The 25,928-nt window shown below is 40.8% G+C and overlaps 1 protein-coding gene across 4 annotated transcripts in view; it reads left to right on the top strand.

The window, feature by feature from the left end:
* Nucleotides 1–25,928, top strand: part of HOOK3 (hook microtubule tethering protein 3) — a 137,619-nt gene that overhangs the window by 22,935 nt on the left and 88,756 nt on the right. For all 4 annotated transcript variants that reach the window (XM_030938111.1, XM_030938112.1, XM_030938109.1 and 1 more), the window contains exons 3-4: nucleotides 6,937–7,009; nucleotides 11,513–11,563. In XM_030938111.1, the coding sequence (XP_030793971.1) occupies nucleotides 6,937–7,009; nucleotides 11,513–11,563 (124 nt within the window). The remainder of the gene's footprint in view (nucleotides 1–6,936; nucleotides 7,010–11,512; nucleotides 11,564–25,928) is intronic.

Here is a 25,928-nt window from a genome sequence, read left to right as displayed (position 1 = left end):
CTGAGGCAATAAAGGGGCCAACAGTGAATCCCCTCTTTAGCATAAACTCTGGTATGGTTTAAAGGAGCTCCTTATGAGTTACAAAAGACACTCCACTCAGGAAATTCCAAGAGTTTAGGAGATCAGTGCCAGGAAATAAGGGATAGAGACCAAATATATTTTTTATTATAACACAACCACATGCTTGATTGAAAGAGTAAGGTCAGAAGTGCCAAGTTGTGCCTCCAAGTGCCACTGGTTTTTGTTTTCAAAGTTCGAGAAGGGGGAAAAGAAAATAGGATGAAAGTCAAGCTGTGGACCCTGCTGGAATGTCTCATAAATGGATATTTTTTATTGTACACTAAGTTGTCTGTTGGAATCTATCCCTTATGTACCTGTATTGTTTATTTTGACTTAGGGCCTTAGTGTAAATTGCCAAATTTTTGTTGTCATTATGGATGTGAAATTTTATTATAGTCAACTCTAACACACATTTAATGGCAGAGTACTAAGATTATTTTAGGTCATTAAAAGGTTATTAGGAAATAGTCATGCCTAAGAATCAACATATCTGTAAAAAACACTAAAATTTGCTAGTAAAGATGCCCTGTTAAGAAATGAAACCAAATACATTTGTTTTGGATCCCATCTTATTTGCTTTCATTAAGAAAATTACATTGGGCCGAGGTGAGCGAATCACTTGAGGTCAGGAGTTCGAGACCAGCCTGGTCAACATGGCGAAACCCTGTCTCTACTAAAAATACAAAAATTAGCCCAGCCTGGTGGTGGATGCCTGTAGTCCCAGCTACTAGAGAGGCTGAGGTGGGAGGATCAATTAAACCCCCAAGGCAGAGGTTGCAGTGAGCCGAGATCATACCATTGCATTCCAGCCTGGGCAACAAAGCGAGACATTCTCTCTCTCAAAAAAAAAAAAAGAAAAGAAAAGAAAGAAAATTGCATTGCTTAAATAATTCTAGCAGTAGAAGTAAAATTTAATTTTTTCTTTTTTTAAATTTCTGTGAAGGCATTTGATGTAAGAAGACAATATACTTCTGGAATTTTTCTAATAATTAAAATTAGTAGGCTTTTCCTTTAGCTTAAGCTATGACTGGTACAAAAAGTTATAAACAAGTAAATGTGTTACTGGCAAATTAAGGAAGTGATTTTGTATATTTTCTTTAGCAGGAGTTAAGACATAACGAGAAGCTAATAATAGCTTCTTACTCATGAAGAGCTTCCCCAGTAAGATTACCATTTGTTATTTACATATCTATGCAGAACTGTCATCTCTTAAGAGTTTTGAGAAAGTTACCTTTATATTGTTTTATTCTAGCCTGCGACCATTAATTAAGGGATCTTTAGAAAACATTACTGAAATTGTGAAGTACTTACGGCAATGGAAGCTACGGCTAGATGCCTGCGTATATGGCTTCAGAGTTTACTAGGGAAAGTAATATTGAATATGAGAAGGCTAAAGAGTACCATTCTTGGTATATTTTGCCTGAGTAGTAAATTGGAAACTTATTAAGTGCTGTCCCTTTAACCAGATTTACTGAGAAGCTGCTATGTGCCAGCCACATAGCAAGGATAGCAAGGAACAAGAGGAAATGCCTGCCCTTCATGAACAGGAAGGTCATAGAATGACAATGACGCTGGTCTTTTTCTACTTGTGACCTAGTTTACAGAGCATGAAGGGGATAATTAGCCACAGGACCTTAGTGTTTTACTAGAACTGGTTATGTGTTGAACTCTCCTGATCTGTTTTAACAAAAAATAATTATACTATCAACTCTGACAGGTAACTGTCTGATTGAGCTTGGGAAAATTACTTAATTTCTGAGTCTGATGTTCCTTAACTATAAGGATAATAATACCTACCTTCCCTGCAGTGCTTTTGTGAATGTGCAGTGCCTGGTTCAATGCCTGGTATGTTGCTGATATAATACAGATGTTACTGGTGTCATACGTGGTGTACATGATAGTAGCGACTGATTTTGTTGTCTACCCTTCTGAGCTCAGACATGATCCTTAGGTTTTGATTTGGTAGTCTTTTAAGGAATAAGCAGGCTGTATCATGATGCCTGATTTGAAACATTGTATTTGAACTTCTCTGAGTTCTTTTATTCATAAGATGTATTACTCTGAATTGTACATGAAGTGTTTTATAACCTCGGAGATCTTGGAGTATATAATTTCTTGGACATTTTAAATATGCTTTTTTTTTTTTTTTTTTTTTTTTTTTTTTTTTTTAAAGTAAGGGTCTTTCTAGTGAGAGAAACACTAAGTCCTTCAACTGAGTGAACCTGACTTGCCGCTCAGGTGGTAGGTTCTGGTAGGTTCATGCCTTTCGTTGGCTTTGGATGGTCATCAGCTGCAGGGCACCAGATTCATGTGTGAGTCTTTTTTAGTTGGAAAGCAATACTTGATTGCTAATGATTGTGCTTTTTAAGTGATAGCTTTTTAGGTTAAGGATCAAAAATAATATTGAATATTTTTTTACTTGTGAGTTGGTTTTTATAACTCTTTAATGTTTTAGTAGAAATTACTTCAGTTGTTTTTCTTTTGATTATTTTTCTAAGTTTTAAGCAAAGAGAACACTTTTGGGGGATGTCTGTTTCTTTGATAAGTCAGAGAACCTGAGAACTCAGTTCTCTCCTGACCAGTGTGGTCCCTAAAGTCCTGTGTGTCCTCCTTGCAGCCCCCATCCTTTTCGCTGCATATAATTGGACCAGGAATGAAAAAAGAGACTCTCTGGACCATTGAGGTTTTCCTGGGGATTTAGAATTGGGACTGAATGACAGCTGGTCTTCAAACAAATTGCTTGGACTGAAGTGATACAGGCTTGGAACATACCTGCAGCCATTTTTAGTATTGTTTATGGAGAAATAGGAAAAGGCTGGTCTGTGGAGAGAAAATGGTGTAGATGGATAGAAAGAAACAAGGATGAAAGTCAGAGAGTATTGTCCAATACTTGGTGAGGCCCAGCTATCTTTAGTACCATAGCATCAGTGATCTTACAGTAAGTTGCCTTTTTTGCATAAGTTTGCTCAAATTGGTTTCTTTTAATAACACAGAAGAACCTCAAATAAAGTAACTTAAAACAAAAATAGCCAGGCGCGGTGGCTCAAGCCTGTAATCCTAGCACTTTGGGAGGCCGAGACGGGAGGATCACGAGGTCAGGAGATCGAGACCATCCTGGCGAACACGGTGAAACGCTGTCTTTACTAAAAAATACAAAAAACTAGCCGGGCGAGGTGGCGGGAGCCTGTAGTCCCAGCTACTCAGGAGGCTGAGCCAGGAGAATGGCATGAACCTGGGAGGTGGAGCTTGCAGTGAGCTGAGATCCGGCCACTGCACTCCAGCCTGGGCGACAGAGCGAGACTCCGTCTCAAAAATAAAATAAAATAAAATAATAAAAAAAAACAAAAATAGATGAGTATGATTATCCACGTGCCAAACAATGAAGTTAGCTCCCTTTCTTACACCATGCACAAATGGATTATAGACCTAAATGTAAGAGCTAAGTTATATAAAACTTTTAAAAGAAAACATACCAATAAATCTTCATGACTTTCGATTAGGCAGGAGCCTCTTAGATATGACACAGAAAGTTCAGGATAGATAAATTGAACCTCATCAAAATTTAAAACCTTTGATCTGGTATAGTGGCTCATGCCTGTAATCTCAGCATTTTGGGAGGCCAAGGCAGGAGAATCACTTGAGGCCAGGAGTTTGAGACCAGCATGAGCAACATAGTGAGACTCCATCTCTCCAAAAAAAAAAAAAAAAGAAAGAAAAAAAATTTATCCAGGCATGGTGGTGTGTCTTACCACTAGCTACTCTGGAGGCTGAGGTGGGAAGATGACTTGAGCTCAGGAATACAAATACAAGGTTATAGTGAACTGTGATCATGCCACTTCACTCCAGCCTGGGCAACAGAGTGGGAACCTATCTCTTAAAAAAAAATTAACAACTTTGTTTGCAAAATATGCCATCAAGAAAGTAGAAAGACATGGTCGGGCACAGTGGCTCAAGCCTCTAATCCCAGCACTTTGGGAGGCTCAGGTGGGCGGATCACTTGAGGTCAGGTGAGGTCAGGAGTTCAATACCAGCCTGGCCAACATGATGAAACCCTGTCTCTACTAAAAAAATACAAAAATTAGCTGGGCATGGTGGTGCACGCCATGTAACCCCAGGTACTTGGGAGGCTGAGGCAGAAGAATTGGTTGCAGTGAGCTGAGATTGTGTCACTCTACTCCAACCTGGGCAACACAGTGAGACTCTGTCTCAAAAAAAAAAAAAAAAAGAAGAAGAAAGTGGAAAAACAGCCTACAAAATGGGAGAAAATATTCAGATGTCATATGTCTGTTGGCTGGTATCCTGAATATTAAACAAAAAACCAAAACTCTTACAATTCAATAAAAAAGACAACAGTTTTTCAATGTGCAAATAATTGAGTAGACTTTTTTTCCAGAAAGGATATACAGTGGCCAACAAGCACATGTAAAGATGCTCAGCATCATTAGCCATTAGGGAATTGCAGATCAAAACCACTGTGAGACACCACTTCACATCCACTAGGAGGGCTATAACTAAAAAGACAGATAATAATGAGTGTTGGCGAGGCTGTAGAGAACATACATTGCTGGTGAGGATGCAAAATATAGCTGCTTTGGAAGAGTTTGGCCTTGCCTCACATTTTAAACATGGGACCCGTCAGTTTCACTGCTAGACATATACCCAAATGAAACAAATGTCCACACAGAAACTAGTACAGCAGTGTTCAAAGCTTCATTATTCATAATGGCCTCAAAGTGGAAATAACCCAAGTTACATCAGCAAATAAATGAATAAACAAAATGTGATATATCTATAAATGGAATATTAGCCACAAAAAGGAATGAAATACTGATAACATGCTGTAATATGGATAAACCTTAGAAAACATGCTGATTGAAAGAAGCCAAACACAAAAGACCACATAGTGTATGATTTTATTTATATGAAATGTCCAGGATAGACAAATTCATAGAGACAGAAAGTAGATTATTGATTTTCAGGGGCTGGAGAGAAGGGGAAACGGGAGTGATGGCTAATGGAGATAGGGTTTCTTTTTGGAAAGATGGAAGTGCTCTAAGACTAGATTGTGGTGATAGGTGTACCACTCTGGCTATACTAAAATGCATTGTCTACTGTAAATGGGTAAATTGTGTCATGTGAGTTATTTCTCAATAAAGCTGTTTTTAAAAGTAAATAGATAATGAAGTTAATATGTTATCCAGTGATATGATACAGGCTTCAAAAATAATCATAACAGATTTCTATAGAGGTAACTTAGTTGTAACTTTAAAAAAACATGCTTATTACCTAAAATAAATACAGTTTTCTTTTTTCATAATAGGTAAAAATTCTGAATATCATGTTGCTTCATTTTAAGCTAATTTGAATAAAATTTAATACTGATTGTGTATTTATCAGTATGAGTTACAGTAAAAGTTGAAACATGTTTTTTTCTTAACCTATCAGTCTCATTGTCTTTCTGTTTTTTTGAGGTGAATAGAGACAGTTGTAGTGTTATGGAAAGATTTTTGGACTTAGCAATTGCTCAAGCAGGACAAACTTAGATGTTCTGTCTGCGGTCTTAGATAAATAATTTAATTTTTAGAGGATCAATTTCAAAATCTGTAAAATGAGGCTCATGCTGGGTTTGAAAAGTTTTGTCCTCCCTCCCTCCCTTCCTGCCTTCCTTGTGTTTATTAGAAATATGGGAAATTTTCCCATAGAAATTTTTCCTGGGAAAATATAAAGGATATTCAGATTCTATCCTCATTTCGATGTGTTTGTCCACACTGGTGTTTTAAATTTTTTAAGTCTTTTGCTAACAACAGTGGTTTTCAGATGTGTCCAAAGCCTAGTACTACATCTGAGAAAATAGATTCTCAGTTTATATTATTTGAATAAATCAGAATTTAGTGATGTTATTGGTGACCTTTGATGTATTAGGTGATGGAGTTCATTGAAATATTAACTGAAAAACTTATTTTAACTTTCTTTATATATTTATCAGTTTAAAGACTGTGTCATTGGCCAGGGGCAATGACACAGTCTTTAAACTGCACTTTGGGAGGCCGAGGTGGATGAATCACCTGAGGTCAGGAGTTCAAGATCAGCCTGGCCAACATGGTAAAACCCCGTCTCTACTACAAATACAAAAATTAGCCGGGCATAGTGGTGTGGGCCTATAATCCTAGCTACTTGGGAGACTGAGGCAGGAGAATCGCTTAAACCTGGGAGGTAGAGGTTGCAGTGAGCCGAGATCGCGCCATTGCACTCCAGCCTGCTTGGGTGACAGAGCGAGACTCTGTCTCAAAACAACAACAACAAAAAAACAACCAAAAAATGTGTCATTAATTATGTGTTAATGGTCAAGTTGACTTTTAAGAGAATCTGCAATTATGGTAGATTCTTGACTGTTTTTTGTTGTTGTTGTTGTTGTTTTTGTTGGTTTTCTTTTTGAGACAGGGTCTCACTCTGTCACTCAGGCTGGAGTGCAGTGGTGTAATCTCAGCTCACTGCAACCTCTGTCTCCTGGGTTCAAGGGGTTCTCCCACCTCAGCCTCCTCAGTAGCTGGGATTACAGGTGTGTCCCACCACACCAGGCTAATTTTTCTATTTCTAGTAGAGACAAGGTTTCACCGTGTTGGCCAGGTGTTGTCTTGAACTCCTGACCTCAAGTGATCCGCCCACCTCAGCCTCCCAAAGTGCTGGGATTACAGGGTGATCCACCACACCTGGCCAACTTGACGGTTACTAACATGTAAAGTTATTTAGTGGCTAATATGTGTCAAATACATTTTTATGTTGCAGTTAAGTGATGATATGCAATAAGATTCAATTTTCTTTGTTTAGCTCGATAGCTACATGATCTTAATATGTAAGCTTTTTCTTATTTTGCAGAGATCCTGCATATTTTGATGAAAATTGGCTAAACAGAATCAAAACTGAAGTAGGAGATAATTGGAGGCTAAAGGTATTTTATTTTTCCATCTGTTAAATCTTTAAATATTTGTATGTGTATAATATCTGTTGATTTTTTTGGTCTGATGTATCCAGTGAGCTTTAGAAACTTAGGTAGCCTGCAATGAAATAATGTAGAATTGAAGATTGAACTCACCTGGAGTTGTGCGCCTACGCATAACATAAGTTAGTAATGCATAGCGACCAAGGGCATGGAGCCAGTGTGCCTGTGTCCACATCATAGATCTGCCATTTACTGTCTATGGGGAGGTGTTGTGACCTTCCTTTGCCTTGGTTTCCCCATTTGTAAAATGAGGATTAATATAGCTTCTGCCTCACAGAAATGAGTTATTATGCCAAGTACTTAGAACAGTACATGTGGTAGTTATAATAAGATAATATTGATCATTATTAACTGTATCCTAAACACTCAGAGAATGAAACATTTCCATTTCCTTCCTAGTAACCTTTAAGTATTTTACAAGCTTCTTTAACCAAAACTTACAATAAGAAAAAAAGTTTACGTTACAACCAATTTCCCACCTAAATGTGTGCGTGTACGTAGCTGAAGAGGTTTTTGCCCTTATGTTAGGCAGTGATGTTTGCATTTTATTTTTAAAAATGTTTGTTGTAATCCACTAAATTATTTTTTTAACTTTATATTTTGGTTTTTGTTTTTTGAAATGGAGTCTTCTCTGTCCCCCAGGCTGGAGGGCAGTGGTGCAATCTTGGCTCACTGCAACCTTTGCCTCCCTGGTTCAAGTGATTCTCCTGCCTTGGCCTCCCAAGCAGCTGGGATTATAGGCATCTGCCCCCATAGCCAGCTAATTTTTGCATTTTTGTAGAGACGGGGTTTAACCCTGTTGACCAGGCTGGTATCAAACTCCTGATCTCAGGTGATCCACCCGCCTTGGCCTCTCAAAGTGCTGGAATTACAAGCATCAGCCACCACACCTGGCCTATATTTTGAAATAATTATAGATTCACAAGGAGTTGCAAAAAACGTGTACTAAGAGGTTATGTGTACCTTTTACCCGGTTTCTCCAGTGGTAACATCTTACATAAATATAATACAATATCAAAACTAAGGAACTGGCATTGGTAAATCCATATTTTATTCAGATTTCACCAGGGTTACTTGCACTCTGTGTTAGTGCGTGCAGTTCTGTGTAGCTCTGTCTCATATGTAGCTTCGTGTAACTACCACCACAGTGAAGACCCAGAACTATTCCGTCACCACACAGCTTCCTGTGCTGCTTCTATAACCACATCCACACCACCCCTAATCCCGTGCAACCTGTAATTTGTTCTCCATCTCTGTGATTTTCTTAACATTAAATTGATTGTTATGACCCAGTAGTTTTCATGTCTGACAGTGGAGAAACCTGCAGCCATTTCTTTTTGATACAGACTGGTGAAGACTCAGACATACAAATGATTTAAGCATGTGAGGTGCCTGAACTTAAGACATGTTCAGCTTGAGTTATCTTTATATTTTCCCCAAGAAACATGTTTGATAACAAAAATATTTATTTATTGCTTAAGTATTGGGTTTGCCAAAATCTAGTTCCTTCTTTTTACTAAGCTAGTAAATGAAAACTGTTTAGTGGCACTGAGGTTTTTTTGGGTTTTTTTTGGTTTTTGTTTTGTTTTGTTTTGTTTTGTTTTGTTTTGTTTTGTTTTTTTGAGACAGAGTCTCACCTTGTCACCCAGGCTGTAGTGCAGTGGTGTAATCTCGGCTCACTGCAACCTCCGCCTCTCGAGTTTAAAAGATTCTCCTGCCTCAGTCTCCCGAGTAGCTGGGACTACAGGCGCACGCCATGATGCCCAGCTAATTTTGTATTTTTTAATAGAGACAGGGTTTTGCCATGTTGGCTAGGCTGGTCTTGAACTCCTAACCTCAGGTGATCCGCCTGCCTTGGCCTCCCAGAGTGCTGGGATTACAGGCGTGAGTCACTGCGCCCGACCGGCCCTGTTTTAATTTCTAAACAATCTTTCAAGGGCAGGCAGTTTATTTATTTTTATTTACTTTTTTTGAGACAAACTCTCACTCTGTCACCCAGGGTGGAGTATAGTGGCACGGTCTCAGCTCACTGCAACCTCCACCTCCTGAGCTCAACCACAGGTGCATGCCAACACACCAGGCTAATGTTTTAAATTTTTGTAGGGATGAGGTCTTGCTATATTGCTCAGTCCGGTCTCAAACTCCTGGGCTCAAGCTATCCTCCTGCCTCAACCTGGCAGGCCAGGCGCGGTGGCTAACGCCTGTAATCCCAGCACTTTGGGAGGTCAAGGCAGGTGGATCACTTGCGGTCTGGAGTTCAAGACCAGCCTGGCCAAGATGGTGAATCCCGCTTGCTAGTAAAAATATAAAAATTAGGCCAGGCACAGTGGCTCACACCTGTAATCCTAGCACTTTGGGAGGGCGAGGTGGGCGGATCACAGGTCAAGAGATGGAGACCATCCTGGCCAACATGGTGAAACCCCATTTGTACTAAAAATACAAAATTAGCTGGGCGTGGTATTGCGCACCTATAGTCGCACCTACTCGGGAGGCTGAGGCAGGAGAATCACTTGAACCTTGGAGGCAGAGGTTGCAGTGAGCCAAGATGGCGCCACTGTACTCCGACCTGGCGACAGAGCAAGACTCCGTCTCAAAAAAAAAAAATTAGGTTTTTTGGCGGGTGCCTGTAATTCCAGCTACCCTGGAGGCTGAGGCATGAGAATTGCTTGAACTCAGGAGGCAGAGGTTGCAGTGAGACAAGATTGCGCCACTGCACTCCAGCCTGGGTGACAGAGCAAGACTCAGTCTCCAAAAAAAAAAAAAAAAAATTTGTTTAATGTTACAGCATGTTTAAAACAATTTATGATGTTTAAAATAATGCTACTAATCATTTTGTGTCTGCTTACTGGCTTAATCAGAAGGAGTTGTATATCTCCTCCCAGTAGGCACACAGATAGATATACATACCCACATATGCTGTCCCCAGTGTCATGAGTAGGGCAGTGGTAGTATATGGAGACGGGTAGAAAAGTTTATCATAGTCTTAACATTCAGGACTGAACTTCTTATTCTCTATACTTTATTTTATGCTATACTTCAATTTTATGATGCCATTGATTAAAGACAAGATACACGACCGGGCACGGTGGCTCACGCCTGTAATCCCAACACTTTGGGAGGCCAAGGTGGGCAAATCACCTGAGGTCAGAAGTTCAAGACCAGCCTGGCCAACATGGTGAAACCCCATCTCTACTAAAAATACAAAAATTAGCCAGGTGTGGTGGCAGGCGCCTGTAATTCCAGCTACTCAGAAGGCTGAGGCACAAGAATTGCTTGAACCTGGGAGGCAGAGGTTGCAGTGAGCCGAGATCGCGCCATTGCACTCCAGCCTGCCTGGGCAACAGAGGGAGACTCTGTGTCAAAAAATAAATAAATAAAGATAAGATACAGCTTTTTGTGATGTGATTTAAAAAACGACCATTTTAAATGAATGGTAGTTGATTTTCAAGGCATTTTAATTTCAAACATTAAAAATACGGGAAAATGAACATCCTAGAATGAAAGAGATAAAGCATATTATGCATTTTCCATATCTACAAATTTTTATAGACATTTAAGCATGTTAATTTTATGAGACCTGTAAAAATAAATAAGCAAGTTTTCAGCTTATTTTCTTCCTTACAAATAAATATGCCTTTAATTAAGTACTGGATCCCATTGCTGTCATTCAGGCTCTTATTTGAAAGCCTCAGTCCCTACTAGCTTGTTTTCTAGGATGTCTCAACTACAGACACCAGCCAGGGACAGCTAGATCAATAAAATAATCAATAGAGCTATATCACATACCCATTTAACCTAACATAAAACTGTATGAGTTGGGTCAAACAAAAAGAAAAAATTATAGTTTACAATAAATAGGGCAGGTGATTCTGCCTATTCTTCACCTAACAGGGCTCATAAACATTTACTTTGATGATCAACTGAAGAAACAGTAGTTTTGGTTTTTTTTTTCTGGTAGGGGAAGAATTTAAAGACATTATACTTTATGGGTTATTTTAAAGAGATTTTACTATAATTTTTGCTTAATACTCTCTTTAGAAGTTAATTTCTATGTAGATGCAGTTTGACTTTTCTGGGGAGAATAGCTCTGAACTCAAGTCTTCATTAAGGATGGCATATTTTTACTTTACCCACAGAAAACCTAAATAATTTAATCTTATTGTTAAGTCTCATTCAGTTACCCTCCAGTTGTTGTCAGTGTGGTCATAACGTTGAAAATTCTACATAATTGGAGACATAATTTGTTTTATAAATCTCTTGGATTATATAAAGCCATAATAGTACTTTTTGATGATGATGATGATAATAATTCAAATATGCCTTTGAATTTTATTTTTTAATATTTACTTTATGATTAACTGCAGTGATTGGTTGGCTCAGAAATTTTTTGTGTTAAATTATGTTTTCATCTGTCATGCCTTTTACCCAGTTGTTTTCTGTCTCTTTAAACAGATAAGCAATTTAAAGAAAATTTTAAAAGGAATCTTGGATTATAATCATGAGGTAAAGACTTTTTTCTCATTCTGCTTAGAAGTATTACTATAGGATAGTTTAATTTTATAATTTCAAGTTAAGGAAAAATTGCTTTCAAAATTAATCATCAGTTTGTCCTTCATTTTATAATTTCTATAATAGGATGATGGTTCAACCAACCATCTGTGAGTCAGTTAATAGATGGATGATCCTTTTCACTGTATTATGGGTAGTTTGTAAATGATTACTAATTAATGTCAAATTTTACTTTATGTCATCTATTAATTCTGTCTTTTCTTCCTTGTGAAGATAGTTTTAGAGTTCATGCACCATTGTCTACTTTCATTTTATTCCTTGGCAAACCCCCCACCCCTAGATGAACTCGGTTTGTCCTCTGAGTCTGCATCAGAACAGTCATTGCTGGGGAAGAAATCAGGCAGTGGAAATAACTAGTTTTACTTTAAATTTCACAATCAAAGATGCCATATGGACACAATACCATACCCTAATTATTTCCCTACTGTGTTTTCCTGCAAGCTTACCTGCATCTAGTATCCATGTTTATACCCGTAGCACGGATCTTCCCCATCTCAGTAAGTGACCCTGCCATTCACCATAGTACCAACCCCAGAACCTAGAAAGCCTCCTACAGTCCTTCTTCCTTCTAATATCATCTGCAATACCCATTAGTCAAACCTTCAAAATAGAGCTTTCTTCAGCTGTGTGGCCACCAACTATGCCAAGCCATCATTCACTCTTACTTAGGTTACTGAAGTAGTCTTGCTAGTGACCCTGATTTCACTGTTGCATAATTTTTAAAAATTTAAAGGTGATCTCATCAGTCTCCTTAAAGTCCTCTGTGGTTTCTCCTTGCATTGAGAATCACATCCACATTCTTACCATGAACGACTTCCTAACTACTTTTCCCACACCTAAGGCACTGGAGCCACATCCTCTCTTTCTGTGCCTGGAATCTGCCAAGTCCTTTTCTTCCTTAGCCTTTGCCCCACTGCTGTTGCCATGTGCAGGGTTCTTCCCTCAGCTCCTGGCATTTCTTGCTTTTGCTTATTTGAACTTTCTGTCACCTCCTTACAGAGAATTTCCCTGAGCATATGCTGTCTCAGCCAGGACCACATTCACCCCTCAGCCCCATTTACTCAGTCACATTACCCTGTTTATTCCCTTTAATCCTGGCCATATCAGCAGTCTCCTTATTTGTTGGTTTATTTGGTTGTCTCATCCCATTATACTCTTCTCTTCTTTTTTTTTTGAGACGGAGTCTCGCTCAGTCACCCAGGCTGGAGTGCAGTAGTGCCATCTTGTCTCACTGCAAGCTCCACCTCCCGGGTTCATGCCATTCTCTTGCCTCATCCTCCCAAGTAGCTGGGACTACAGGCGCCCACCACCACGCCCGGCTAACTTTTTTGTGTTTTTAGTAGAGACAGGGTTTCACCCTGTTAGCCAGGATGGTCTCGATTCCTGACCTTGTGATCCGCCTGCCTCGGCCTTCCAGAGTGCTGGGATTACAGGCATGAGCCACCGCACCCAGCCTTCTCTTCTCTTTTTTTGACAGAATCTCGCTGTGTCGCCCAGACTAGAGTGCAGTAGCGCAATCTTAGTTCACTGCAACCTCTGCTTCCTGGGTTCAAGTGGTTCTCCTGCCTCAGCTTCCTGAGAAGCTGGGACTACAGGCACGCACCACCATGCCCAGCTAATTTTTGTATTTTTGGTAAAGACAGGGTTTCATCATATTGACCAGGCTGGTCTCAAACTCCTGACCTTGTGATCCACCAACCTCAGCCTCCCAAAGTGCTGGGATTACAGGCATGAGCCACTGTGCCTGGCCACCCCATTATGTTCTTAGAGCCATGAAATGAGGCCGGACCCAGACCTGATGTAGTCATTGGTACATCCCAGCCCTCAAGACAGTGCTATCACACTGCAGGCACTCAGAGTTTCCTAATCATGTCAAATAAATATTAATTTCCAAGAAAAACATGTTTAAGATACATGTAAGTGCGAACATAGGGTTGGTATTAGACATGTTGACAAAAAGTGTTTTTTTTTTTCCCTTCGTCCAGAAGTGCTTACATTTATTAGATCTTTTGGGCTCAGAAGAAGTGATCGGTTTTGTTCTGAGCATCATGCCTATTATATATAAAAAAAAGTAGTTTTAAAAAAAGTATTACAATAAAAAAGAATAGAAAATGTATGGCATTGAAGACAGTGATGCTGTTTCAGAAGTGTCATCCTGAGCCAACTCTTTCGCTCAGTGGAAGCCACCCAGAGGAAGTCTGAGCCATTATCCTCGCCTCATACATGAGAAGCCGAGGCACATGTGCATCTCTTTCTCTTCCCCTCTTGTAATTTTTCGTTTTTTCCTCCCCCTCACCCAGCCCCCTGACATTTTTGGGTCCTAGGCCTACTGGTGTTACCTGTAGCTCCACATAGTATCCCCTAGCCTGAGCGTGCCTGAGAGGAAGAAGAAATCCAGTCTGAAAATGGTGTGGTGTCTTTGGAACTTATGCCCTTTTAGAAACCTGATTATATTCATTACTACATGATTAGGAGAAAGAGTTGGAGCATGAGTAAAACTAAAATTAGTATGTGTAGTTGCAGTTTGCTTAATTTGAGCCTACATTTAGTAAGCCCGTACCTATATGATTCAGTATCAGTTTCTCCGTTTATTCTCATAGCCCAAGGTTCTTTTCCTTCTTACTGCCTACTGTGATTTGAATTATATATTTCTTTGTGCATTTACTAATTCATTTTGTGTGTTCTACTTCATAAACTAGATGAAGGTACTTGCCTGTAAATTTAAACGTTTTGCAGATGCATACCTCTTTGACACCATAGTTCTATTTCTAGAAATTGGTCTTCAAGATCTACATTAGGCTATCCACCTCATCATTATTTCATAGTAGGCAAAAATTGAATATAACCCAATGTCTAACAATAAGAAAATTATGAAACATTTTGTAGGACAAATGCCATTCAGCTATGAAAATACATATGTATAAATATTCTTTAATAAGATAAAAGTGTGAGATTGTATATGCCATATGATACCAGTTTTACGTGAATATACATAAATGTGTTTATAAAAATGTATATGCAGGTCCACAATTTCAGATCGCAATCCTTTAGACCACATTCGTTTTGGAATCCAGAGTTTTTCAGATTTTTAGAAAGGTAACATGATGCATACACCACATATTGTGTAAATACCCCAGTGGGGCCTGGGGTTACACCATTATTCCATTATATTAACATTTCTGCAGCAAAATGTAAGATTATTCACTCTAGGATAAACAAGAAGAATACATTCATGGTTCTGTCATTACCTTTCACCCTCCTCCTGGGAATTCCTTTGTCTTTCTCCTGTCTTATTTTGTTTGCTGAATTCTGTGTATTTTTTCTTGGTTTACTTTCATGTTTTGGTAGAGTCCATTTTCCGGTGACATCTTCAGAAAAATACATGATAGATACTTATTTTAAGCCCCACAAATCTGAAAATAATCTTAGTTCTCTTTACACTGTGGTTGAGTTGAATATGGAATTCTAGGTTGGATGTCATTCCTCCGTATTTTGAAATCACTGCTCCATGCCCATGCCCTCTGGCTTCCAGTGCTGCTGCTGACATCTCTCATGTGGACTCCCACTCCCTGTTGGTAACTTGTTCACTTTCTGGAACCTTTTAGGTCCTTTTTATCTCCATGTTCATGCTGCTGTGCTTTGGTATGAGAAGGAGTTTTTTTGTTGTTTTCTTTTGTTTTATTGTGCTTGGCACTTAACACACCCTTAAAGTCTGAATGCCTGCTAGCTTTAGTTTTAGGAAATTTTCTTATTATTGTTTATTTTATCTCATTTATTTGTTTAGTTAGTAAGTTAGTTATTTTACTACTTTATTTTTCTTTACTTTCTCTATCCTCTTTCTGAACTATTTAGCTATTGAACCTCCTGGGTTAATCCTTTAATTATCTAACCCTGTCTCTCCTTTTTTCTCTCTTGTGTTTTTGCTCTACTTACTCAGATGATTATACACCTTGTTCTAGCTTGCCTGTTGAATTTTTCATTTCTGCTATCATATTTTTAATTTGCAAGAGCACTTTTTGTTTTCTGAATATAACTTTTATATCCTGTTCTTGCTTTATGAATATATAGTGTCACTTATCTCTATGAGAATATTAATCATAGAAGATATTTTTTACTTTCATTTTTTAAAAAATTATTATACTTTAAATTCTGAGATACATGTGCAGAATGTGCAGGTTTGTTACATAGCTATACACGTGCCATGGTGGTTTTGCTACACTCATCAACCCGTCATCTGTATTAGGTATTTCTCCTAATGCTATCCCTCCCCCAGCCCCCCACCCCGCAACAGGCCCCAGTGGGTTATGTTCCCTCCCTGTGTCCATGTGTTCTCACTGTTCAGTTCCCACCCATGAGTGAGAACATGCAGTGTTTGGTTTTCTGTCCTTGTGATAGTTTGCTCATAATGATGGTTTCTGAGCTTCATCCATGTCTCTGCAAAGGACATGAACTCATCCTTTTTTATGGCTGCATAGTATTCCATGGTGTATATGTGCCACATTTTCTTTATCCAGTCTATCATTGATGGGCATTTGGGTTGGTTCCACGTCTTTGCTATTGTGAATAGTGCTGCAATAAACATATGTGTGCATGTGTCTTTATAGTAGATTGATTTATAATCCTTTGGATATATACCCAGTAATGGGATTGCTGGGTCAAATGGTATTTCTGATTCTAGGTCCTTGAGGAATCCCCACACTGTCTTCCACAATGGTTGAACTAATTTACATTCCCACCAACAGTGTAAAAGCATTCCTATTTCTCCACGTCCTCTCCACATCTGTTGTTTCCTTACTTTTTAATGATCACCATTCTAACTGATGTGAGATGGTATCTCATTGTGGTTTTGAGTTGCATTTCTCTAATGACCAATGATGGTGAGCTATTTTTCATATGTTTATTGGCCATATAAATGTCTTCTTTTGGTAAGTGTCTGTTCATATCCTTCGCCCACTTTTCGATGGGGTTGTTTGTTTTTTACTTGTAAATTTGTTTAAGTTCCTTGTAGATTCTGGATATTAGCCCTTTGTCAGATGGATAGATTACAAAAATTTTCTCCCATTCTGTAGGTTGCCTTTTCACTCTGATGATAGTTTCTTTTGCTGTGCAGAAGCTCTTTAGTTTACTTAGATCCCATTTGTCAATTTTGGCTTTTGTTGCAGTTGCTTTTGGTGTTTTAGTCATGAAGTTTTTGCCCATGCCTATGTCCTGAATGGTATTGCCTAGATTTTCTTCTAGGGTTTTTATGGTTTTAGGTCTTACCTTTAAGTCTTTAATCCATCATGAGTTAATTTTTGTATAAGGTGTAAGGAAGGGATCCAGTTTCAGTTTTCTGCATATGGCTAGCCAGTTTTCCCAGCACCATTTATTAAATAGGGAATCCTTTTCCCATTGCTTGTTTTTGTCAGGTTTGTCAAAGATCAGATGGTTGTAGCTGTGTGGCATTATTTCTGAGGCCTCTGTTCTCTTCCATTGGTCTGTATATCTGTTTTGGTACCAGTACCATGCTGTTTTGGTTACGGTAGCCTTGTAGTATAGTTTGAAGTCAGGTATTTTGATGCTTCCAACTTTGTTATTTTTGCTTAGGATTGTCTTGGCTATACTGGCTCATTTTTGGTTCCATATGAAATTTAAAGTAGTTTTTTCTAATTATTTGAAGAAAGTTAGTGGTAGCTGTATGGGGATACCATTGAATCTATAAATAGCTTTGGGCAGGATGGCCATTTTCACAATATTGATTCTTCCTATTCATGAGCATGGAATGTTTGTTCATTTGTGTCCTCTCTTAATTCCTTGAGCAGTGGTTTGTAGTTCTCCTTGAAGAGGTCCTTCACATCCCTTGTTAGTTGTGTATTCCTAGGTATTTTATTCTCTTAGTAGCAATTGTGAATGGGAGTTCATTCATGATTTGGCTCTCTGTTTGTCTTTTACTGGTATATAGGGATCTTTTGATCTTTGCACATTGATTTTGTATCCTGAGACTTTGCTGAAGTGGCTTATCAGCTTAAGGAGATTTTGGGCTGAGACGATGGGGTTTTCTAAATATACAGTCATGTCATCTGCAAACAGAGACAATTTGACTTCCTCTCTTCCTATTTGAATATCCTTTATTTCTTTCTCTTGCCTGATTGCCCTGGCCAGAACTTCCAACACTATGTTGAATAGGAGTGGTGAGAGAGGACATCCTTGTCTTGTGCCAGTTTTCTAAGGCAATGCTTCCAGCTTTTGCCCATTCGGTATGATATTGGCTGTGGGTTTGTCATAAATAGCTGTTAATATTTTGAGATACATTCCATCAATACCTAGTTTATTGAGAGTTTTTATCATGAGGGGATGTTGAATTTTATCGAAGGCCTTTTCTGCATCTATTGAGATAATCATACGGTTTTTGTCATTGGTTCTATTTATGTGATGTATTACATTTACTGATTTGAGTATGTTGAACTAGCCTTACATCCCAGGGATGAAGCCGACTTGATGGTGGTGGATAAGCTTTTTGATGTGCTGCTGGATTCAGATGGTCAGTATTTTACTGAGAATTTTTGCATCGATGTTCATCAGGGATATTGGCCTGAAATTTTCATTTTTTGTTGTGTCTCTGTCAGGTTTTGGTATCAGGATGATGCTGGCCTCTTAAAATGAGTTAGGGAGGAGTACCTCTTTTTCTGTTGTTTGGAATAGTTTCAGAAGGAATGGTACCAGCTCCTCTTTGTAGCTCTGGTAAAATTCGGCTGTGAATCCGTCTGGTCCTGGGCTTTTTTTGGTTGGTAAGGTATTAATTACTGCCTTAATTTCAGAACTTGTCATTGGTGTATTCAGGGATTTGACTTCTTTCCTGGTTTAGTCTTGGGAGGATGTATGTGTCTAGGAATTTATCCATTTCTTCTAGATTTTCTAGTTTATTTGCATAGATGTGTTTACAGTATTCTCTGATGGTAGTTTGTATTTCTGTGGGATCAGTGGTGATATCTTGTTTATCATTTTTTATTGTGTCTATTTGATTCTTCTCTCTTTTCTTCTTTGTTAGTCTGGCTAGTGGTCTATTTTGTTAATCATTAAAAAAACAACCAGCTCCTGGATTCACTGATTTTTTTTTTTGAAGAGTTTTTCATATCTCTCTCCTTCAGTTCTGCTCTGATCTTAGTTATTTCTTGTCTTCTGCTAACTTTTGAATTTGTTTGCTCTTGCTTCTCTAGTTCTTTTAATTGTGATGTTAGGGTGTCGATTTTAGATCTTTCCTGCTTTCTCCTGTGGGCATTTAGTGCTGTAAATTTTCCTCTAAACACTGCTTTAGCTGTGTCCCAGAGATTCTGGTACATTGTGTCTTTGTTCTCATTGGTTTCAAAGAACTTACTTATTTCTTCCTTAATTTCGTTATGTACCCAGTAGTCATTCAGGAGCAGGTTGTTCAGTTTCCATGTAGTTGTGCAGTTTTGAGTGAGTTTCTTAATCCTCAGTTCTAATCTGATTGCACTGTGGTCTGAGAAACTGTTTGTTATGATTGCCATTCTTTTGCATTTGCTGAGGAGTGTTTTCCAATTATGTGGTCAATTTTAGAATAAGTGTGATGTGGTGCTGAGAAGAATGTATATTCTGTTGATTTGGGGTGGAGAGTTCTGTAGATGTCTATTAGGTCTGCTTGGTCCAGAGCTGAGTTCAAGTCCTGAATATCCTTGTTAATTTTCTGGCTTGTTGATCTGTCTAATATTGACAGTGGGGTGTTAAAGTCTCCCACTATTGTTGTGTGGGAGTCTAAGTCTCTTTGTAGGCCTCGAAGGACTTGCTTCGTGAATCTGGGTGCTCCTTTATTGGCTGCATATATATTTAGGATAGTTAGCTCTTCTTGTTGAATTGATCCCTTTACCATTATGTAATGGCCTTCTTTGTCTCTTGATCTTTGATGGTTTAAAGTCTGTTTTATCAGAGACTAGGTTTGCAACCCCTGCTTTTTTTTTGCTTTCCATTTGCTTGGTAAATCTTCCTCCATCCCTTTATTTTGTGACTATGTGTGTCTTTGCATGTGAGATGAGTTTCCTGAATACAGCACACTGATGAGTCTTGACTCTTTATCCAATTTGCTAGTCTGTGCCTTTAAATTGGGGCATTTAGCCCATTTACATTTAAGGTTAATATTGTTATGTGTGAATTTGATCCTGTCATGATGCTAGTGGTTATTTTGCCCGTTAGTTGATGCAGTTTCTTCATAGTGTCAATGGTCTTTACAATTTGGTATGTTTTTGCAATGGCTGGTGATTTGCTTTAATGCGACCCCCAGAGCAAATGCCAGAGAAAAGGCAAGTAGGCAAGGCAAAAAAACTTTATTTACAAGCCAATGTGAAGGAGGGAGCGAGGTTCACCAGTCTCCGGCGGTGGAGGCCAACGAAGTCGCTCCGGCGTTCTCGGGCGAGGTTCCTAGGTCCGCACAGGAGCAGGGGCCAGGGAAGTTCGCACTGGCGTTCTCGGACGAGGTTCCTGGGTCCCGCGTACGAGGAGGGGCCAAGGAAGTTTGCACCGCGCACCCGCCGGGAGCAGCTTTTATGTCCTGGGCCCGGGAGTGGGAGGGCAGTGGGCGGGACATAGGCGGGGCGGGGCGGTAGGCGTGGCTAGGCGGGTTCCGGTTCTTCTCTTTCGGAGGTCGGGTTGCGCCTGCACAGTCGAGCCATGTCTTTCCCGGGCGCGGGAAAGTTGACGGTGAAGAACCTGAAACTGCGCCATCTTGCCTCCGTTCGTCCAAACGGTCCAACCTTTTATTGATAATAGTGATAAGGGGCGGCGTGGTCTGTCTGGCTACTTCCTGCTGTTAAGGGACGTCGTTAAGGTTGGGGTCTATGGTTGGTATTTGGACGTATGGATGAAGAAGCATCTGGTTGAAGGTGACGCGCGTGATCTCTTGAACTTTGGCTCGGAGAAATTTGATTAAAACAGGAGCGAGACATAAGACAAAACAGAGGATTAGTGTGGGAATTAGGAATGGGAGCATCTGCTGTATTAGGGGCAGCAGCCATACTGGTGGTCTGGGGGTGAAGGGGGTATTGTAGGTTTTTAATTCTGCTTTAATCCTGTTTAGGGTTTGGATGTTAGTGTCTACTAGGCCTGACTCGTTTACGTAATAGCAGCATTCTTCTCCTAAGAAGAGACATGTTCCTCCTTTTTCGGCAGTAAGTAAATCTAATGCTCGCCTATTTTGTGCTGCTACCTGGGCCACTGAGGTAATTTGACGCTGCAGAGAGGCCAGGCTTTCAGCTGAAGCCTCTATGGCCTCTCGGATTTGAGCTGCTAGAGATTGGGCAGACTGTACCGAGTGGGCAAGTGCCCCAGTTCCAAGCCCTGACGCCACTAAGGAGGCGGCCAGGGAGACTCCGATGACTAGGGGAAGGAAGACAGCCCGTTTTTGGAGATCATTAGGAGGGTTAAATTGTATGACGAGTTCAGCTACTTCTGCTTTGCTATATGAGGTTAAACTAGGTACTAGGGACACTGGGACACAAAGGGATTGACCAATGGATGTGTGATTAAGGACCTTGAAGAGGGTTTTGTTGCACCAGAAATAACCTCCGATGGGAGCCGTCTGGGTCTTAGCGGGTGGCTGGGTATAGTTACACCAGGAGGTGTTTGGGGTAGATTAGCAGAAAGGAAGGATTGGACTTTCTGGGCTTTGGTATAGTGGGACTTGGAGTAAGAACGGTTTTTGGGAGGTGCCTATGGAGTTAGTTGTAGCCCTGAAAGCAGTAGGTAAGGGGACTGCCACTAAGGGGGCTCTTTCAAGGGCCGCACAGAGGAAACAGTGGGAGAGATTTGTTAGGTTGGCTGCCCATGTTAGGTTTAACCCTTGACGGACTAGTTTTAACCATGAGAAGGGGTCCTTATTGGAGGAGTGTAATTGATCTTGTAAGGCCTGTTCTTGTGCTTGTATGGCTAAGGTTAAATTCTGTAGGGCTTGTATGTTTTGAGGAAGGGATTTTTGCTGGACAAGTGTTCTTTTTATCAGGAGAGTAGCCATGGGATATGAACTAAGGATTGTGTAGCCTGTGTAGAGTCCACCTTTGACTCCGTCTGCCCATCAGGGGTCCCATGGGTCTTTGATATTTAATGGGTCTTTGATATTTAATTGGTATTGAAGGGGGGTTCGTTGATTCGCAGTGGTGAAGAGAGCAGTGGGTTTCTTCTGTCTCAAGGTTGTATAATGGATCTTACAATAAATATAAGGGCATCCTAGGTTCTTTTGTTTCCAGTAAGTCTTAACAATTGTAATGTGTCTGATCGTGCAGGAAGCAGAGAGCCTTAGCTCCGGCCGCACTGCAACACGATAGGGTGAAATTTATAGTAAGATGGGGTTGGCAGCCTGAAGGGGGGCAGTCAGCAGTGCCTTGTAGCTGTGAGTGCTGTTTATTTTTGTGTGACCAAGTTTCAACTATAGAGAATCTCCATATGAAAGTTGGGTTAGTAATAGAGATTGAAATGCAAGAAAAAGATAGTAATATAAGTATGAAATAGTACTTCATCTTCAGTGTAATCACAGGGTACACCTTGTCACTGAAGATGTTCTATAAAGGTAAGCGGGAGAACCACTGTGATGGGCTATTATCTGGAGGCAAGTAGGGATCTGGGGTAAGATATTGGAATTCTGTTATGTTTATATAGAGTATGGCGAGAAATCGGGATAAGCGCAAGGGGTCAGGGAACATGTGGTGGTTGGGAGAGTTTGGTGAATTTGAGACGGGTAGGGGTAAGTCTAGTAGATGTCCACAGATTGTCTTCTGTGGGGGCCTTTTTAAATTGTGATATATGGACCCAGTGCATGTGTCCTAGAAGTTTGGCTGCTGTGTATGTGGATAGGAGGACAGTATAGGGGCCTTTCCACCTAGGCTGAAGATCTTTGGCTTGGATATCTTTTCAGTATACTTGGTCTCCTGGGCTGAGAGAGAGATGTGGGCTATAGGTGTCTGTTGGAGAGGGGTGTGCTAGTTCTGCATGTTGTCTCAGGAGTTGTCTCAAGAGGGTGAGGTATGGGAGATAAGTTGCCAGCGGGGAAGAAAGGGTGGGTAACTGCTGGAGGGTGAGGGGCCGGCCGTAAACTAATTCAAACGGACTGAGGCCTGTTGGACTCCGTGGGGCTGCTCGCAGCCGGGTTAGGGCCAGGGGAATGAGAGTTACCCACGATTGTCGAGTCTCGAGGGAGAGTTTGGTGAGTTGCTGCTTAATGAGCCCGTTGGCCTTCTCTACTTTACCAGAAGACTGAGGTCTATAAGGGATGTGGAGTTTCCAGGTGATGTGTAGGAGGGCTGCCACCTGTTGGACTACCTTGGAGATGAATGCTGGGCCGTTGTCAGACTGAAGAGTGAGCGGGAGGCCAAACCTAGGAATAATGTGTTCAGTGAGTATGGAGGCAACTATATTGGCGGTTTCTCCTGTAGTAGGATAGGCTTCTATCCATCCTGAAAAAGTATCAATGAGGGTTAAGAGATATTTGAATTTTTTATGCCTTGGCATGTGGGTAAAGTCAATTTGCCAATCTTCGCCTGGTTGGTGCCCTCTTGAGTTGATGGCTCGGATGGGGGTTGCGCAATGCGCCTTGAGGGTTTGACTTGAGACATGTGGAACACTGTCGGTTGATTATAATTAGGTGTGTCATGAGTGTGGGGCAGTGAATGAGGGGGCTTAGGAGGTTATATAAAGCTTTGGGTCCTATGTGTTAGGGAATTATGTATGTCTTTTAGAATGGTGTGGAGTTGAGTTTCAGGAATAACTAATTTATTATTGAGGTAAATCCAGTTGTCTGCGGCTAGTTTGGCTGTTGAATCTTGTAATAGTTTGGTCTTTTCCTCTTGGGTATAAGTAGGGGTATATTGAGGAGAGAGAAAACAAATAGAGGGAAGCGTGGGAGTGGAGAATCCGACTACCGACTTGGCAGTGGTGTCGGCAAAGTTATTGCCAGCCACCACCGAGTTAGATGGAATCTGATGACCTTTACAGTGTATGATGGCTGCTCTGGAAGGCGCTGGTAAAGCGTCTAGCAGTTTGAGTATCTGTTTTTTGTTGACTATAGGGGTACCACTGGTGGTTAGGAACCCTCTCTCTTTCCAGATGACAGAGTGGGTGTGTGCAATCGAGAAGGCATACTTGGAGTCTGTGTATATGTTTACCGTTTTTCCTCTGGATAGGAGGAGAGCCCTAGTTAGTGCGATAAGTTCTGCCTGCTGTGATGTTGTTCCTTGTGGTAAAGGCTTAGCTTCTAGGACAGCAGAAGATGTAACTACCGCGTATCCTGCCTGTCTGTTTCCTAGAGAATTTATAAAAGAACTGCCATCTACAAATAGGGTTAACTGTGAGCCTTCCAATGGCTGGTCATGTAAATGTAAGTGACTAGGTGGTTGGGCCTCTAAAAGTTCTGAACAGGAGTGTTCAGTACTAGGTTGCTTGAGAGGGTCAGGAAGTAGGGTTGCTGGATTCAGAGAGGAACAGACTCCTAGGGCAATGGTGGAGTCTTCTATGAATAAGAGGTGAAAGAGTTGGAGTCTGGATGGGGTTAGATGGCTAGTACTTCTGTGGGCAATAAGATCTTGAAGGCGGTGAGTAGAGAAGACTGTTAGGTTACCACCCCTAATGAGTTTCTTTGCTTCTTGGGTTAGACAGGCTGCTGCTGCTAGGGCCCAAAGACAGGGCTGCCACCCTTGTACGGTGGGGTCTAATTGTTTAGATAGATATGCCACGGGACGGTAGGTGGCGCCTATAGATTGGGCTAAAAGACCCACTGCAACTTTTTGTCTTTCATCTGTGAAAAGCTGGAAGGGGCATTGGAAGTCTGGGAGTGAGAGAGTAGGATGTGAGAGAAGGCAGTTTTTCAGGTGAGTGAAATGTTTATAGATTAACTTTGGGTTAGACAAAGGTCCTTGGTTAGTCTCCTTGACAGCTGCATATAGAGGCTTAGCCAAGATTCCGAAATTAGGAATCCAGTGTCTGAAAAATCCTACTAGGCCTAGGAAGGATTGAATTTCCTTAGCGTCTTGAGGAGGAGAAAGATTTTGTATTAGAGTTAAGCGGTCTGTAGTAAGTGAGCGCGTCGTAGGAGTGATCTCAATACCTAAATATATGACACATTGTTGTGCGAGTTGAGCTTTGTGTTTGGATATTCGGTAACCTTTGGATCCTAGATGATTAAGGAGGACTGCAGTGTCTAAAAGAGAGTCCTGTCCCGTGGGACTACAGAGTAAAAGGTCATCTACATATTGGAGAATTTTACTATTGATAAGAGGACAGGAGGCTAAGTCTTTTGCTAGGGCCTGCCCAAAGAAATGGGGGCTGTCTCGGAACCGTTGGGGAAGCACTGTCCATGTCAGTTGGGTGGAGGTATGGGTGTCTGGGTCTTCCCATGTAAAAGCAAAAAGAAACTGACAATCTGGGTGCAGGGGAATAGTGAAAAATGCATCTTTTAGATCCAGTACAGTAAAGTGTGTTGTATTAGGTGGAATGAGAGAAAGAAGGGTATATGGGTTGGGAACTAACCGATGGGTGGGACAAACAGTTTCGTTGGTAAGACGAAGATCCTGCACTAACCGAAAAGTTCCATCTGCCTTCTTTACAGGTAGGATTGGGGTGTTACAGGGAGAATGAATGGGGATGAGGATGTGTTGGCTGAGTAACCTAGTAATGATTGGTTTTAGTCCTTGTAAGTGCTGTGGAGAGAGAGAGAACTGTGAGCGGGTTGGAAACTGAGAGGGTTTCTTAAGTTTTATAAGTATTGGTGGATGATGGTCCGCCACGACAGGAGTGGAGGTGTCCCACACTTGGGGGTTGATAGGAATGGGGAAATCGGGGAAAGGGTTAGTAGGATTGTTGGAGTCATTTGAGTTAGTCAATACTAAAAGCAGATGGTGGGTAGGGTGGGGGGCGCTAGTAGGGATGGAGATACAGGCTTTCAGTTGACTTAAAACATCTTGGCCCAGTAGGGGAGTGCGGCATGAGGGGATAATGAGGAACGAGTGTGCAAAATAGTTGTTGGCCAGGCAGCAATTAAGGGGTGGGGTTTTTCAAGTGCTGGATGGGGAGCCATTGACTCCTACAACAGAAATATTGGAGGGAAGGCTAGGCCCTTCGAAAGACGGCAAAACAGAGTAGGTAGCCCCGCTGTCGATTAAAAAATTAATTGTCTTACCTGCTACCAGGAGAGTTACCCGCAGCTTGGCGAGGGTGATGGGGGTCCCCGAGTCCCGGCACCTTCAGTCGTCATCCAGATGTAAGAGCTGGAAGGAGCGCCCAGGGTCCTGAGAAGGGACATCACGTTGAGGCGCCATGCCCAGTT

This window comes from Rhinopithecus roxellana, chromosome 9 (assembly GCF_007565055.1).
Source record: "Rhinopithecus roxellana isolate Shanxi Qingling chromosome 9, ASM756505v1, whole genome shotgun sequence".
Lineage (NCBI taxonomy): Eukaryota > Metazoa > Chordata > Mammalia > Primates > Cercopithecidae > Rhinopithecus > Rhinopithecus roxellana.
This window is presented reverse-complemented; position numbering and strand designations above follow the sequence as displayed.